Raw genomic sequence first — 17,149 nt, 5'->3', positions numbered from 1 at the left:
GCGGAAATGCGCCTGACAACTGTTGTAACAAATGTATGATTTATACGAGTGGAACTTCATGATCCATAACACCACTGTAGGAAGAAAATATGGAAAAAGTTGGTGTTGAGTTGTTTATAGTTGGAGAGCTGTCAGAATGTAGTGTGGATTGTGGAGGAGAGCTGTCAGAGAATGTAGTGTGGATGGTGGGGGGAGGAGAGCTGTCAGAGAATGTAGTGTGGATGGTAGGGGAGGAGAGCTGTCAGAGAATGCAGTGTGGATGAGAGCTGTCAGAGAATGTAGTGTGGATGGTGGATGAGAGCTGTCAGAGAATGTAGTGTGGATGGTGGAGGAGAGCTGTCTGAGAATGTAGTGTGGATGTTGGAGGAGAGCTGTCAGAGAATGTAGTGTGGATGGTGGAGGGAGGAGAGCTGTCAGAGAATGTAGTGTGGATGGTGGAGGGAGGAGAGCTGTCAGAGAATGTAGTGTGGATGGTGGGAGGAGAGCTGTCAGAGAATGTAGTGTGGATGGTGGAGGAGAGCTGTCAGAGAATGTAGTGTGGATGGTGGGAGGAGAGCTGTCAGAGAATGTAGTGTGGATGGTGGATGAGAGCTGTCAGAGAATGTAGTGTGGATGGTGGAGGAGAGCTGTCTGAGAATGTAGTGTGGATGGTGGAGGGAGGAGAGCTGTCAGAGAATGTAGTGTGGATGGTGGATGAGAGCTGTCAGAGAATGTAGTGTGGATGGTGGAGGAGAGCTGTCTGAGAATGTAGTGTGGATGGTGGAGGGAGGAGAGCTGTCAGAGAATGTAGTGTGGATGGTGGAGGGAGGAGAGCTGTCAGAGAATGTAGTGTGGACGGTGGAGGGAGGAGAGCTGTCAGAGAATGTAGTGTGGACGGTGGAGGGAGAAGAGCTGTCAGAGAATGTAGTGTGGATGAGAGCTGTCAGAGAATGTAGTGTGGATGGTGGGGGAGGAGAGCTGTCAGAGAATGTAGTGTGAATGGTGGCATTTCAAATTGTGGAGAAGTAGGGCAGAGTTTCTAAACTGCTTTACCTAAGCGGAACCCTTGGAAAAATGTCTGAGCTGTCATGGAACCCCTGAAATAATGTTCAGATCTACAGCTCACGGAACATTGGTGTGATGAGCGAACTCTTGATCAGTGTCGGGACAAGTCATCTAGCGCCATTTGCAGATGCCAAATGGTACCCTCCCCCCCCCCCCAAAAAAAGGTCTGAGCATCAGGTGTCAGCAAATATCCCCTCCTTACCCCCCAACAAAAATTTGGAGCACTAATCTTCACACTTACCCCCAAGCATAAATTCTCCCCCCCAAAAATGCCCCCTCTTCCAGTACAAATACCCCTTCCCAACTCAAATCCTTTCCCTCCCCAAATCCCCCCTCCTAGCACAAATGCTCTCCTTCAACAAAATCCACCCCACAAATCCCCTCTCCGAGCACTAACCCTCCCCCCCAGCAGGGGTGTCCCTCGGGTTGGTGTCTCCCGGTGCCGGAACACTTGGTGACACCCCCTCTGACGATCCTCGCAAGATGGATCGGATATGCGGATTGAGCATAATGGATCGAAGTCTGATTCATTATCCTCTCCAATCCGCAGATCCCATCCATCCTGCGGGGATCATTGGCTTGCAACCTATACGGGGTTAACTGATCTCTCCACAAAAAGGTACGTTTTAAAGCAAGCCAATGATCCCCGCAGGATGGATCGGATCTGCGGATTAGGGAGCATAATGGATTGGACTCCAATCCATTATGCTCAATCTGCCAGAGCATAATGGAGTCCGATCCATTATTCTCCCCAATCCGCAGATCCGATCAATCCTGTGGGGATCATCGGCTTGCTTTAAAACTTACCTTTTTGTGGAGTGGTTCCAGTGTCACCACGTGCAATAGGTGTCACCGGGTGCGGCGCGCACCCACCGCACCTGCCTAGGGACACGCCTGCCCCCCAGATTTTCCCTTCTAGGCAAAATCTCTCCCCAAATCCCCCTCCTAGTACCAATTCCCCCTACAAATCACCCCCCAAATACCCACAGTGCCTAGGGCAGTTGTTCCTCCTGCCCACCCCTTTCCCTGACCCAGCTCCTGATGTAACAACAATTACTTATAGAAATAGCATTAAATAACAGAGCGCAGGGGGTCAGGATATAATTCTGATATGATTTCCCCTTTACCTCATTTCCTGTGACAGAAAACAGACCCCATTCCACCGTCTCTTCTGTCCCCGATGTAAAACAAAATGGAGAATTCAGGAATAGAAGAGCTGAGGATAGCTGCACACCTCACAGCGACCTACAGAGGACTGAATTCACAGACACCCCGAAAATCAAAGTGAAGAAATGATGCATCAGGCGAGTCCATTGTGCTGAAATGTCATTGCAGCAACTCAGAATGGTCCTCAGTAGTTTGTATGGCCCCTATGTGCTTGTATGCATGCTAGAGAAAGTCAGGGGAGGCTCCTAATGAGACAATGGATGGTGTCCTGGGGAAATTCCTCCCAGATCTGGACCAGGGCATCACTGAGCTCCTGGACAGTCTGAGGTGCAACCTGGCGGCAGTGGATGGACCAAAACATGACATCCCAGAAGGGTTCTATTGGATTTAGGTTAGGCGAGTGTGGGGGCCAGTCAGTGGTATCAATTCCTTCATCCTCCAGGAACTGCCTGCACACTCTCACCACATGAGGCCGGGCATTGTAGTGCACCAGGAGGAACTCAGGACCCACTGCACCAGGAGGAATCCAGAACCAACTACACCAGGAGGAACCCAAGACCCACCGCACCAGGAGGAACCCAGGACTCACTACACCAGGAGGAACCCAAGACCCACTGCACCAGGAGGAACCCAAGACCCACCGCACAAGGGAGGAACCCAGGACCCACCTCACCAGCGTAGGGTCTGACAATGGGTACAAGGATTTCATTCTGATACCTAATGGCAGTCAGGGTGCCATTGTCTAGCCTGTTGAGGTCTGTGCATCCCTCCATGGATATGCCTCCCCAGACCATCACTGACCCACCACCAAAACGGTCATGCTGAACCATGTTACAGGCAGCAGAACGTTCTCCACGGCTTCTCCAGACCCTTTCACGTCTGTCAGGGTGAACCTGCTCTCATCTGTGAAAAGCACAGGGCATCAGTGGTGGACCTGCCAATTCTGGGGTTCAATGGCAAATGCCAATCCAGCTCTGTGGTGCCAGGCAGTGAGCACAGGGCTCACTAGAGGACATCGGGCCCTCAGGCCACCCTCATGAAGTCTGTTTCTGATTGTTTGGTCAGAGACATTCACACCGGTGGCCTGCTGGAGGTGATTTTGTAGGGCTCTGGCAGGGCTCATCCTGTTCCTCCTTGCACAAAGGAGCAGATACCGGTCTTGCTGATGGGTTAAGCACCTTCTACGGCCCTGTCCAGCTCTCCTAGAGTAACTGCCTGTCTCCTGGAATCTCCTCCATGCTCTTGAGACTGTGCTGGGAGACACAGCAAACCTTCTGGCAATGGTACGTACTGATGTGCCATCCTGGAGGAGTTGGACTGCCTGTGCAACCTCTATAGGGTCCAGGTATGGCCTCATGCTACCAGTAGTGACACTGACCCTAGCCAAATACAAAACAAGTGAAAAACAGTCAGAAAAGATGAGTAGGAAAAAAAATGTCATTGACCTCCACCTGTAAAACCATTCCTGTTTTGGGGGTCATCTCATTGTTGCCCATCAAATGCACCTGTTGGTAATTTCATTAACACCAAAGCAGCTGAAACTGATTACCATCCCCCTCAGCTACTTACCTGACCAGATCAATATCCCAGTTTACCGGATTTGATGCTAGACTCTGATTAAAAAGTGTTTCTTTCATTTTTTTGACCAGTGTACATTTATATAGCTGTGACATATACCGCAGCGCTGTACAGAGAACACCAAGCCAGTCACATCAGTCTCTGTACCAGAGGAGCTTACGCTCTGCACCAGAGAGGTTGTGCTGCAGTTGCTCTCCCTCTCCAGGCACTAGGGGGCCAGGCCTGCTCGCCTGGCCCCAGAAACATGGCCTCTTCTGGGCTAGGCTCAGACCATGCTCCCCCTGAGGGACCCAGCTTGCCCTCCCATACTTCACCAGCACCTGAAGACCTTGACTGTGGCCCTAAAAGAGGGGAATCCCTCCCTGTCTTCAGAGAACGGGTTGCTGATTATCTGGTGAGAATTGCGAAGGAGGAGTAAAAGTTGATGAATCTGAAAGCTGACTACAAGAAGAAGAAAGTTCTCCATGACAAGTCATGGAGCAGCAAGAGGCAGAGTCTGAAGCCGGAGATGAAGGGTTTGGAGGACGCCATTAAGAAGCAGCAGAATCTGGTAAAGACTCTGAAGGAGAAGAGCGGAGCTTTTAAAGAAAAGTTCCGTAATGAGGAAAGGTTCCGGAAGATGAAGGGAGACTCCGGTAAGGATCCAGCATCGGCGGTGGCAGTATGGGTGGAGAGCGAGGAGGGGGTCCTGGATGCTGCCCCTGGTATCCCATCCACCTCAGGATCTGCTTCCCTGGAGGAAATGTCAGCCTCTGCTTCCCTCCCTCCACAGCAAGCTGGAGGAACAGCACAGGAGGTAGAGGAACATGGCGGAGGGCTGCTAAACTTCATTAATGAATTGGAGTCTTCCCTAATTGGAAGAACCTTCCGCTTTTCCGAGGATTCTGCGGATGAGGAAGACGGTGAGGACTCTGTACCTGGTCCTGTAAAGGAGAAAAAACAGAAAAGCCACGCTTTATTAAAAGTGACAGTTTGGACTTCAACATGGACAGCCATGTGCACAGCAGTGTTTTGGAGGGAAATCCTCCTGTGTGCACAGAGCTTTGCAGGGAAGATGGCTGCTGTGCCTGCAGGACTGCACTCTGCTGGGACTGTGGATACCAGGAACCCTGTGACTGTGGACTCTGCTGGGGGGAAGGTAAAGGGGGGATCTGAGTCTTTTTCTGGACAATCCCTGCTGATGGCTGCAAATGCAGCAGAAAATGGTGGGAGGGAAAATGTCAGCAGCACTCTGAAAGGTGTTGCTGAAACCCAGGGGAGAGTGACCAGGAGTGGAAGGCTTTTGCCTAAGAGGAATATGTTGGGGGAGGGGGAGACAGGAGCATCTGGTGTGAGTGGGTCTGCTGGGAGCAGTAGTGCCACGAGTGAAAGGAAACATGTGAATGATAGTGCTTGCAATGCTGGAAAGGGGAATGCCTGTGTGTTGGTGGATGGAGTGACTGCTGCTGCTGCCTCTGATGGTAGTTTGCAGAGCGGGGGCTCTGAGGTTCCTGCAACCAATGGGCAGGGTGCAGCTTTAAGGTCCAGTACAACTAATGCTGCAAATAAAACCTATTCTGGGGCTCTGGCTGGGAGGAGGGGGTCACATCATGCTGTCAGCTCTGGGGGGAGGTCTGCTGCAGGTCTGCCATCTGCACCCCTGTCCTTCAGGAGGAGGAATTTGGTGCAGCTCAGGTGGGAAGGTGGGGGTGCTCCCCCGGTCAGGAAGTTGGTGGTGGACAGGATTTTGGAGATGGGGTTTAGGGTGGATAACATCTTCGCCTTGATCAGCCCTGTAGGATCCTATGAATATGACTTGTCCTTTGTGCGCCCCGAGTCTTTGGATATATTCTGGGAGAAATATGAACACATGTATAAGGGTCAGCCGGAGTGGAAGGGACTTGTCCCAAAGGTTGTCTCACGCCAACCTCTAGTGAAGATGGTCACCATTCTAGTACGGAATGAGTCAATTCCTTCTGCTGACTTGGCTGTCTGGCTGAGGAGATTTGGGGAGCTACTGACCCCCCTGAAGAAGATTGTGGATGAGAGGGGGATATGGACTGGTGGGTGGTCAGTGCAGATGAGGTTGTATGTGTGTGGGAATGTGGTCCAGCATCTGCCATCCTCAGCCTTCATTGGGAAGGATAGGATTGTGGTGTTCTACCCTGGACAGCCCAAGCTCTGCAATAAGTGTGGTTCTCGGGGTCACTTCGCCTCCTCATGTCCAGAGATGAATGAAGTGCTCTCTATGTCAGGATCTGGGGCATCTGGCTAAGGATTGTAATATCATCAGGTGCAATCTGTGTGATAAGGTTGGCCATTCGTACAACCGGTGCCCTGAGGCCATGCATAACCAGTCAGCTTTGGTGGAAGAGTTTTTTCGTCTGGACATGGAGGAGGCAGAGGAGAAGGAGGCTGTGCCAGGGGTCCCCAATGTCTCTGTCCCTGTGGTCCCAGTGTCTGATGGTCCCTCTAATGTGTCATCTCCTTGTGTTGTGCCCCCTGAGTTAGTGTCTGTGGATGTTGTGTCTGATCCTCCTGTGTCAGTTTCCCCAGAGGTAGTGGGGGCTGTGGAGGGAGCTGGACCAATGTGTATGGTTGCACCGACCCCCGCTCCTCGGCGTTTGAGGGTCAGAGGGCATGAGGCGCTGGGGGGTGGAGTGAATGATGGTGGGGGTGTTGTGGTGAAGGTTGGGGGGACTGCTGTGGTGAGTGGAGAGAGTGGGGTGGATGATGTTGTTGGTGATGGTGGAAGGGAAGGGCAGGGGGCTTTGCAGTCCGGTTTATCAAATGATGATATGGAGTGGTTGGAGGCAAAAAGGAAGTCTGGGAAGAAGAAGCGGAAGAAGGATGTGCCTGTACCTGACCCTGGGAGGGTGGAGGTGTCAAACACATTTGATGTGTTATCTGAGGTGGAGGATGAGGGATCTTCGGGTGATGAGTCTGTGGTTTCCATGGAGGAGGAATCACAGAGGACTCTGAAGCGTGTAGGGTCTCCAAGTAGGGAGGGGGGTAAGCAGGCTAAGAAACGGGTACCTCGATCATCCTGATGGCGGTTCCCACTCCTTTGAAGGTGGCGACCATTAATGTCGCCAGCATAAAATCAGTAAGCGCTCGTAACATGGCCTTATTTTTGCTCAGCTGGTTTGAGGCTGACATTTTCTTTTTGCAAGAGACCAGGTTGTCCAGTTTTGGGGATGTTCATATGGCGAAGGAGTGGAGGCGTGGCCCCTCCTTCTGGTCTCTTGCGGCCGAGCCTTACACTGGAGTTGCGGTACTTTTTTCCGGCATGGTAACCTGTCGGCGGATTATTGAGGTAGAAATGGGGAGATGCATGGTCTTAGACGTCTCCATGGGGGGGCAGGACCTACGCCTGATTAACATCTATGGGCCCCAGACAAAATGGGACAGGAAATGCCTCTTCATGAAGATCAAGCCTTTCCTTTTTACAGCCCAGCAAGTTGTCTTCGGTGGTGACTTTAACACCGTCACTAGGACTAAGGACAGGAGAGGGACCGGAGTCAGGCTGGACTGTGACAGGTTTTTTTTAAACAAAATAGCTAGAGAGGCAGGTCTGGTTGATGTGCACATTCATTGCTGCCCAGACGACACGGGATTCACTTTTCAGCGAGGTTCTAGTCAGAGTAGAATAGATAGGTTTTTTTTAAAGGGGAACTCCGCCTTTTTGGCACCAGTGTGTCAGGCGGTGGAGTTTTCCGATCACTGTATTCTGTCTGTGACTCTGAGTGGCCCCGATACACCACCTAAGGGGAGGGGTACCTGGAAGCTGAATTCGGAACTCCTGGACGATGAGAAGGTGAGTCAATCCTTTGAGGATTTTTTTCAGGCACAGGTATCAATCATGGACGTTTGCAGCAGTAAGTCCGAGTGGTGGGAGCTTACAAAACTAAGGATCGTTGGGTTTCTCAAGGCCATAGGAAGAAATAAACAGCTTGATAAGTATGTCACCTACCAGCGTCTGCGGAGGAAGCTCGATTGGCTTGTCTCGAATAATGGAGATCCAGAAGTGATCTCTGAGGTTAAACTCTTGCTCAGGCAGTGTCAATATGACAGGCATGCCTCTTTGGTTCTGGAAAGGGTTTATGGGAAATATCACTCGCCCGACCCTTACCAGAATTGCAAACAAGGTAGAGCAGTTAAGTCAGTTGTAGGCCTGGTTGACAGTACGGGTTCCCTGACAAAGTCCAAGTCGGGGATCCTGGAAACTTCCAGGTCATATTATGCTGACCTCCTGGGTAGGAGGGACCTCGATCGGGCGAGCATGTTGGGTTTTCTGGACTCTACTCCAGGACTGGGAAATGGCAGTTCTCTTGTGAGTTTGACAGAGGACATCATGGCAGATGAGGTGGTGAAAGCTATTGATCAGCTTGCCATGAAGAAGTCGCCTGGGCCAGACGGATTGACAGCCGAGTTTTATAAGCACTTTAAGGTGACTCTGGCCCCATATTTAGTGGAGGTTTTTATTGGCTGTCTGAGAGAGGGTTCGCTCTCTCCCTCCATGCGACAATCTGCAGTGATTCTTCTGTCAAAGGGTAAGGATTCCTCGAGAATTGAGAATTGGCGGCCCATTAGCCTTCTCAATGTTGATAGGAAGATATTGGCAAAGATTATTTTCTGGCGTTTATCGTCTGTTGTGGGCAATTTACTTTCTTGTCATCAGCACTGTTCGGTTCAGGGAAGAAGCACTTTTTCAGCGGTGTTAGCTTTCCGGGAGGCCCTGGAGCGGTGCAGGGCTGCAGGCTGGGGAAAGTTCCTGCTGGCATTGGATCAGGCCAAAGCTTTTGATCGAGTCAATCATGAATACCTATGGCTGCTTCTTGGCAAGTATGGCCTGGAGGGGGGCTTTATCGATTGGCTAAAGACCTTATACAGAGGAGCTGAAAGCTTCATGCTTGTAAATGGTTGGATTGGACGGCCCTTTGAGGTTGGCTCAGGTGTGCGTCAGGGGTGTCCTTTGAGTCCTCTGCTATATGCGTTTGTAATCGATCCCTTCATTCGGAGGTTAGAGAGCGGACCATTGTGTGGAGTTCCTTTGGGCATTCTTGGGGAGCCCCCTCTGAGGGTCATGGCCTATGCTGATGACGTGTCTGTTTTCATCTCCGGGACGCAGGAGGCGGAGGAGGTGGTCTCGGTGATGGAACAGTATGCTGAGGCATCTGGCTCAAAGATCAATCAGGATAAGAGTGAGGTTTTCTGGATGGAAGAGGAAGGCGAAGGCTTTACCCTTCCGGACGCCTTCCCAGAGCCCCAGCAGGAAATTAAAGTTTTAGGCATCAGATTTGGTCCCGGTGATTACGGCCTTGCAAATTGGGTAAGCAGGCTACAAGATGCCGATGCCAAGGTGGCCAGCTGGAAGGATTGGAAACTCTCTTACAGGTAAAGGATTGACCTGATTAAAACTTACCTGATCCTGGTATTTCTGTATGTCAGCTTTGTCTGTGTTTTGCCAGTGTCTCTCTATGCGAGGATCTACAGTTGTTTCTTCCAGCTGTTATGGGGGCACAAACTGAACCTCATTAAGAGGTCTGTAACCTACCTTCCCAGGCGGATGGATGGCCTAGGTATGGTCAACCCGGTGGTTTTCTTTTCTCTGATGTTTTTGAAACATAATTTTGGTAGCATGCTGGCAGAGGAACCGCCTGGGTGGGTTGGTATTTTTCAGTCCTGGTTTAGGCCTTTTCTACGGAGCTGGGAGAATGGTGGGCCAGTGAAAAGCCTGAGGGTCCAACATGGTAAGCTCCCGGCTTATGTTGCCCCATGTCTGAAAATGCTTCGGTAATGGCGAGTGACGGCGGAGGAAATTAAATCTCTTCCTAGGAAGGCCCTGGAGAGGAGGGTTGTTGAATCTGCCTTTAGCGAGCCATTGGCCTTGAGGGATTGCCCAGGCCCAATTATGAGGGAGGGTCTGCGTTTGATGAATCTGGAGAGAATCCCTTTAAAGTTTCGGGATTTGGCCTGGCTCTCGTTCCATGGCAGACTCTATGCGAAGGGCAACCTGAAGCATCGCTCTGCGGAGAACCGTGGTTGTCCAAGAGTGGAGTGCGGTGGAGTGGAGGAGACGATGGACCATTTCTTGCTTCAGTGCCCCTTCAATATAGATGTCTACAAGCGGGTGGGTGGGGCTCTGGGGATCCCTTTCCTTTCTCGCTTGAGTTACGCGGAGTGGTCTTACGGTGCCTTTCAGACTCACCGGGACTTTGATTTTGAGACACTTTTTTCTAGTTAGCTTAGCAGTCCGTTACTACACGTGGAATGCACGGTGTCAGGTTTCCATTCGCAAAAAAGTCCTTCCTGTCGAGGTGGTGGTGAATAACATTCTGGGTGAGGTTGGGAAGATTCGGGGTCTTGAGAAGGACAGGTGGCGGCAGGGAGCCTGGACAAAGGCGTGGAGGAATGTCAGGTCCCCGTAGCTGCTGTCTGTCAGTCTCTGGGGGCGTGGCTTCTCTTTCTGTCCTTTCACGTCCCCTAGATTTTGTAACATCAGATTTTTGAAGAAAGGCTGCATGCATGGGATCAATGTTTCATCGTTTCTTAGCCTGAGGGGGTGTTTAGGTGACGGTCAGGATTTGTTATTGTTTTGCTGATGTAAGCTGGTTTTGTTTATATTTTATTCTGTATATATGTAAATATGTTTTTATGATGTTTTTTGTTTGCAAGATTTTAATAAACAAAAATTTACACTCTAATGTCCCCTCCCCCACAGTCACACACTATTATTATTATTATACATTTATATGTTGTGGAGGAACACACGTTAGCGTAGTAGACTGCAGTATTTATATTCAAGAGACCTTCTCACATTGAACATACCAGACAGGAAATGATGTAAGTTACAGACAGGAAGTGATTTAGGCACACAAACAGGAAGTTCTGGGTGAGAGGCAAGTCAGGAAGAAGTAGAGAGGAGACATTGCTGGAACTGGCAAAAGAGGAGATAATAGAAATTTAAAGATAGAGGGCAGACGGAGCTCTGCAAGAGAAACCATAAGAAGATTCTAGAAGTCACCCAGAAGATCATTGATCTGCTGACAGGAGAGGTGAGCGGTGCCAGGAATTCTGGGACATTCTCCAGTAACAGACAAGGGATGTGTCTGGATGGTGACTGTATCATTGTGTGTGTCAGGTTCCTATAAGGTGTCAGGATGTCACTGTCTATTTCTCCATGGAGGAGTGGGAGTATTTAGAAGGACACAAGGACCTCTACAAGGACGTCATGATGGACAATCAGCCGCCCCTCACATCACCGGGTAAGAGGAGACTTTATTGTAAAGGAGAGAGCAGTACGGAGGGTCCACCTAGATCCCCCATCATCTGATAAACACATAGAAATAATGGATTCAGTCAGTGTATGTGTTTCCTACAGATGGATCCAGTCATGGGAACCAACCAGAGAGATGTCCCCGACCTCTGTATTCCCGGGATTCCACACAGGAAGGTCACACCATCCCTCACCATCATTCGGTAGGTGGAACTGAGCAATTACAACTCAAAAATAATTCTAATCTTTGAGATGATAGGTAATGATCTATATAATTTCTTGCTTTTTTAAAAATTGTTCTCTAACATATTTTGGGACTTAGGAAGAAGAACTGGAAGATATCAAAGCTGAGATTAAAGAGGAAGAAGAAGAGAAATTGGTGAGTGGAGCTCAGCAATCTATGGCAGAGTGTGGTCCTCTGTATTCCCAGAATTCCACACAGGAAGGTCACACCATCCCCCACCATCATCAGGTAGATGGAAAGAACATAAAAGTGGCTCCAGACTGTATGAGATTTTATTCTTCTCTCTGGCTATTGGTCCTCACATTTGTAAAGTTTTCGTTCTTTTTTGTTGGTTTAGCATGAAGAACAGATGTATGTGAAAGTTGAGTTTAAAGAGGAGGAAGAGGTGATGGATTATCAGGAGTCTATGGGGGAAGTTGGGATGATGGTGACAACTAAAGAGAAGAAACCTTCTCTCGATACCAGCACAGGTGAGAAATGAACATTAAATACAGCAAATGTTCCTGTTCAAGGATATACATTGATGACTGAGGATATTTAGACCTTCACATCAGATATTATGATCTTAACACGGACGTCATGATTTACAATCAGCTGCCCCTCACATCACCGGGTAAGAGGAGACTTTATTGTAAAGGAGAGAGCAGTACGGAGGATCCACCTAGATCCCCCATCATCTGATAAACACATAGAAACAATGGATTCAGTCAGTGTGTGTGTTTCCTACAGATGGATCCAGTCATGGGAACCCACCAGAGAGATGTCCCCGTCCTCTGTATTCCCTGGATTCCACACAGGAAGGTCACACCATTCCTCACCATCATCAGGTAGGTAGGACTGAGCAACTAGAACTGAAATAGCTTTCTATACTTTTAGATTACATTCTTCTGTCATCTCTTGTTTTTTTTTCTACAAGTCCATTCTATCATATTTGTGCTTTAGGGTGAAGAACTGAAAAACACCAAAGTTGAGGTTAAAGTGGAAAAAGAAGAGGTGTTTTGTGATTCGCATTCTATGGAGGAGGGTTGTTTTCTGTATTCCCAGGATTCCACACAGGAAGATCACACCATCCCTCACAATCATCAGGTAGGTGGACTGCAAGAGCCTGATACCAGGTCACATTCAGGTACTTATACTGCTTACATTAATTTAAAAAAAAAAACTCATTGAATGATGTATTAATGATTGCAGAAAAGCTGTCATTATTGGCTTTTATATCTTCCCGGAGTAAATTTGAATAGATGTTTTTGATTATTTTGGGGTTTAGGGTGAAGAACAGATTAATATAAAATCTGAGGTCAAAGAGGAAGAAGAGGAGATGTATGTGGGGGGGGATCAGCCGTCCACGGAGGAGGTTGGGATGATTATAAAAAGTGAACAGGAAGAAGTTTTTCTACCTATTGGCACAGGTAAGCAGAGGCACTATGGAAGAAACGGGTCTCATTTTATTTCCAAGTAAGGATTGTAGTTTAACCAGATCGGTTCTGGAGCAAATCTTTTTATATTTTATGCACATACCAACCATGTCAAGTCTTAAAATTGCGTATGCCCGTAATATCCCAAAAAAATATGGTGCCCAAAAATCTATAGGTTACGATTTGAAAGCCTTTACAGCTCATCAATATTGAGTTAACTAGGAGCCATTCTGTTAAAATTAGTGCTTTCACTTCAACATTCACTATGATATCTCACGTGTGGTGCGACCGCGGTTTTCATATGTGTGCACACCTTTGGCGTGCATTTGCACAAGTATGTAGGACAAAGGTGTTATGCAATTGATGAGTGATTGTGATTGAAGAATCAAGATAAAATAATAGTTAAAAACAAATCTCAGTTCTCTTTTTCAGTGGCTCCGCACCCCGTGCTTTGCAGTGCCGCCATTATGGCACTTGCGCAAATCTGCTAAAAGGTTCTTTCCGGCCTTTGGGTTGTGGCAGATTTCTTTGGCACATCTGCACGTACACAGGAGATACTGTAGACCATAGGAAAGGTCCATCTCCATTCCTCAGTATAACAGCATGTTCCCAACAAATGAGGAGGAGATACTGGACACCATATGAAAGGTCCATCTCCATTCCTCAATATAATGTCATGTTCCCAACAAATGAGGAGGAGATACTGGACACCATATGAAAGGTCCATCTCCATTCCTCAATATAACGTCATGGTCCCAACAAATGAGGAGGAGATACTGGACACCATATGGAAGGTCCATCTCCATTCCTCAATATAACGTCAATTGCACCCAGTTTCCATGCCAGAGCTCTATGAAACTGTTGGACCAATGTGACTTTTTATTGCTGACATTTTAGAAAAGTGTTCTCACTGGACTCCATATATGATCTGCAAAATATTTATAATTTAAAATCCAGACAAATACAGGCAATCCAATGTAGTAACAAACCACTAATGCGTTTTGGCTAACTAAACCAGTCATAGCTATTTAATATTAGACTTTGCAGATCATTTATAGACTCCAGTATGACCATTTTCCAGACTGATTTTGGAGGGAGAACAGGAGCCCAGCTGTGAGATCGGCATTTCCACTTATTCCACTGATGGGACGGTAAAGCTAAAAATCCAGTTATTTTGTGAACTACTGACTTTTTTACATTTCTTTCCATCAGATGGATGTTATGCAAGGAATACCTCGGAGAGACGTCTTCTATTATCTGCTGATTGGAAGTCAGAAGATAATGCCATCACACAGGATTCTCCAAGAGTGAATCCAAATACACCCAATATCCATCACAGACCTTCCTGTCCGGAGACATCAGTGGATCCCTCTGATCAGGGGGAATCTTCTGACCAATCACATACTATTGAGTGTCCTTACTTATGCTCAGAGTGTGGGAAATCTTTCAAAAGGAAAGATAATCTTGTTACTCACCAGAGAATTCACACAGGTGTACGCCCTTATTCATGTTCAGAGTGCGGGAAATCTTTCACTCTTAAAGGAGGCCTTGATACACACCAGAGAATTCACACAAGTGAGCGTCCTTATTCATGTTCAGAGTGCGGGAAATCTTTCACTCATAAAGGAGGCCTTGATACCCACCAGAGAATTCACACAGGTGAGCGTCCATATTCATGTTCAGAGTGCGGGAAATCTTTCACCCGTAAAGAAGGCCTTGATGCACACCAGAGAATTCACACGGGCGAGCGTCCTTATTCATGTTCAGAATGCGGGAGATCTTTCACTCATAAAGGAGCCCTTGTTAAACACCAGAGAATTCACACAGGTGACCGTCCTCATTCATGTTCAGAGTGCGGGAAATCTTTCTTTCATAAAGGAGACCTTGTTGCCCACCAGAGAATTCACACGGGTGAGAATTCATGTACAGAGTGCGGGAAATCTTTTACTCAGAAAGAAGGCCTGGTTAAACACCAGAAAATTCACACAGGTGAGCGTCCTTATTCATGTTCAGTGTGCGGGAAATCTTTCTCTTTTAAAGAAGACCTTTTTAAACACCAGCGCATTCACACCGGTGAGCGTCCTTATTCATGTTCGGTGTGTTGGAAATCGTTCACTGTAAAAGGAGTCCTTGTGGAACATCAGAGAATTCACACGGGTGAGCGCCCATATTCATGTTCAGAGTGCGGGAAATCTTTCACTCAGAAAGGGAACCTTGCAAAGCACCGAAGAATTCATACGGGTGAGCGGCCTTATTCATGTACTGAGTGCGGGAAATCTTTCACTCAGAAAGAAGCCCTTGTGGCACATCAGAGAACTCACATTACACAGAATCCTCAGTGTATTCAGACTGCGGGAAATGATTTAGAGATAAAAGAAGTTTAATTAGACATCAGAGGAAATGCGCCTGCTGTTTCTTTTGACATATGTCATGTTCCCAACAAATGGGGAGGAGGTACTGGACACCATATGAAAGGTCCATCTCCATTCCTCAATATACCATCATGTTCCCAACAAATGGGGAGGAGGTACTGGACACCGTATGAAAGGTCCATCTCCATTCCTCAATATAACATCATGTTCCCAACAAATGAGGAGGAGATACTGGACACCATATGAAAGGTCCATCTCCATTCCTCAATATAACGTCATGTTCCCAACAAATGGGGAGGAGGTACTGGACACCATATGAAAGGTCCATCTCCATTCCTCAATATAACGTCATGTTCCCAACAAATGGGGAGGAGGTACTGGACACCATATGAAAGGTCCATCTCCATTCCTCAATATAATGTCATGTTCCCAACAAATGAGGAGGAAGTACTGGACACCATATGAAAGGTGCATCTCCATTCCTCAATATAACGTAATGCTCCCAACAAATGGGGATTAGGTACTGGACACCATATGAAAGGTGCATCTCCATTCCTCAATATAACGTCATGTTCCCAACAAATGAGGAGATACTGTACACCATATGAAAGGTCCATCTCCGTTCCTCAATATAATGTCATGTTCCCAACAAATGACAAACGACAGATCCATCCATGGTGACAACAGTTTTTACTAGCGGAAGTTACTGATCCATAATGCAACTGTAGGAAGAAAATATTTCGTTTATAAAGGGGTGCGTCTTGGAAAAAGTGGTTTTACGTTTATAGGAGATGGATGGAGCCGGGTTTTTTTTACTCGTATTTTTTTTGGAGACTCCCGATGGTGGAATTTCTCTGCTACAGTTTCTGCTCCCCACATTCTAGCATCCCCATTCCTCTTTTTTTTCATAAATACAGCATAGTGAGTGCTAGCCACTCATAATAGGTTACAATGGTACACCAAGATATAATCATACCAAACGTTTAACTTATTGAGCCTCAGATTCTCCAAGACAAGCCAAGTGATGTACAGTGAACCAAGAATAAATTCTAGTAATTCAGTCCTCATTTAAACAAGTACTGAGATGCTTTAATACTTGCATAGCTAGTCATGTAACTGTGGGTAGCAAACTAGCATTTGTGACAATACCAGGACAATTTTATCAATACACGGCAAGAAACATGCAATTGTAGCAATATATAGGCAATAAAATGCAGGAACAATAATTGAAACTCAGTCTATCTTTTGTTTTTGTCTTCTGCTGAAAAGCCTGGATATGGATCTAACCTACTGAATGCAGAAAGGGTGACTGTAAAAAATAGACCAAGGCCCACTTACTTTGGTAGAAAGTGAAGGATCTTTTTACACAGGTGGTCAGTGCAGATGGACTTCTTGAAATGTTGGAAAGAATGTTCCTTCCACTTGTGGTCAGTTTGGTAAAATCACCCTCATAGACCACTCGAAAGAATGCTCCAGTAAATATATGGATAAGATGGGAAACAAAGTAATTACAGACAGTGAGGAGTCAGCTGTCAGAAAATGAATGTCGGTGAGAGCTTTCATAGAAGGTAGCATGGATGGTGGGAGGAGAGCTGTCAGAGAATGTAGTGTGGATGGTGGGAGGAGAGCTGTCAGAGAATGTAGTGTGGATGGTGGGAGGAGAGCTGTCAGAGAATGTAGTGTGGATGGTGGGAGGAGAGCTGTCAGAGAATGTAGTGTGGATGGTGGAGGAGAGCTGTCAGAGAATGTAGTGTGGATGGTGGGGGAGGAGAGCTGTCGGAGAATGTAGTGTGGATGGTGGAGGAGAGCTGTCAGAGAATGTAGTGTGGATGGGAGGGGGAGGAGAGCTGTCAGAGAATATAGTGTGGATGGTGGGGGAGGAGAGATGTCAGAGAATGTAGTGTGGATGGTGGGGGAGGAGAGCTGTCAGTGAATGTAGTGTGGATGGTGGGGGAGGAGAGCTGTCAGAGAATGTAGTGTGGATGGTGGGAGGAGAGCTGTCCGAGAATGTATTGTAGATGGTGGGGGGAGGAGAGCTATCAGAGAATGTAGTGTGGAGGGAGGAGAGCTG

General features: G+C 47.5%; 1 protein-coding gene across 2 annotated transcripts; it reads left to right on the top strand.

Annotated features, from left to right (window-relative positions):
• The first annotated feature begins 11,157 nt into the window (after positions 1-11,157).
• On the top strand, positions 11,158-16,310 carry LOC149453317 (uncharacterized). 2 transcript variants are annotated; one of them, XM_089688412.1, is made up of 7 exons: positions 11,158-11,250; positions 11,370-11,426; positions 11,629-11,761; positions 12,021-12,118; positions 12,234-12,377; positions 12,559-12,700; positions 13,919-16,310. In XM_089688412.1, exons 3-7 carry the CDS (start codon positions 11,641-11,643, stop codon positions 15,088-15,090), a joined length of 1,677 nt encoding a protein of 558 aa, XP_089544538.1. In that variant the 5' UTR covers positions 11,158-11,250; positions 11,370-11,426; positions 11,629-11,640; the 3' UTR covers positions 15,091-16,310. The 2 variants fall into 2 exon arrangements, with proteins under 2 accessions (XP_089544538.1, XP_089544537.1); XM_089688411.1 differs by having other exon boundaries at positions 11,370-11,519.
• Positions 16,311-17,149: the final 839 nt, after the last annotated feature.

This window comes from Staurois parvus, unplaced genomic scaffold (assembly GCF_062004578.1).
Source record: "Staurois parvus isolate SC_StPar_1 unplaced genomic scaffold, SC_StPar_1.0 ptg000449l, whole genome shotgun sequence".
In the NCBI taxonomy this organism is placed as follows: Eukaryota; Metazoa; Chordata; class Amphibia; order Anura; family Ranidae; genus Staurois; species Staurois parvus.
Note: the sequence above shows the minus strand (reverse complement) of the source record. Positions and strands in the feature narration are given on the sequence as shown.

Excerpts from the sequence above, each read along its gene's own strand:
- LOC149453317 (XM_089688411.1), top strand. The coding sequence starts at position 11,448 with ATGGCAGAGTGTGGTCCTCTGTATTCCCAGAATTCCACACAGGAAGGT. Across the intron at positions 11,520-11,628 it reads CCATCCCCCACCATCATCAG|CATGAAGAACAGATGTATGT; the intron begins GTAGATGGAAAG and ends TTGTTGGTTTAG. Across the intron at positions 12,119-12,233 it reads CCATTCCTCACCATCATCAG|GGTGAAGAACTGAAAAACAC; the intron begins GTAGGTAGGACT and ends TTTGTGCTTTAG.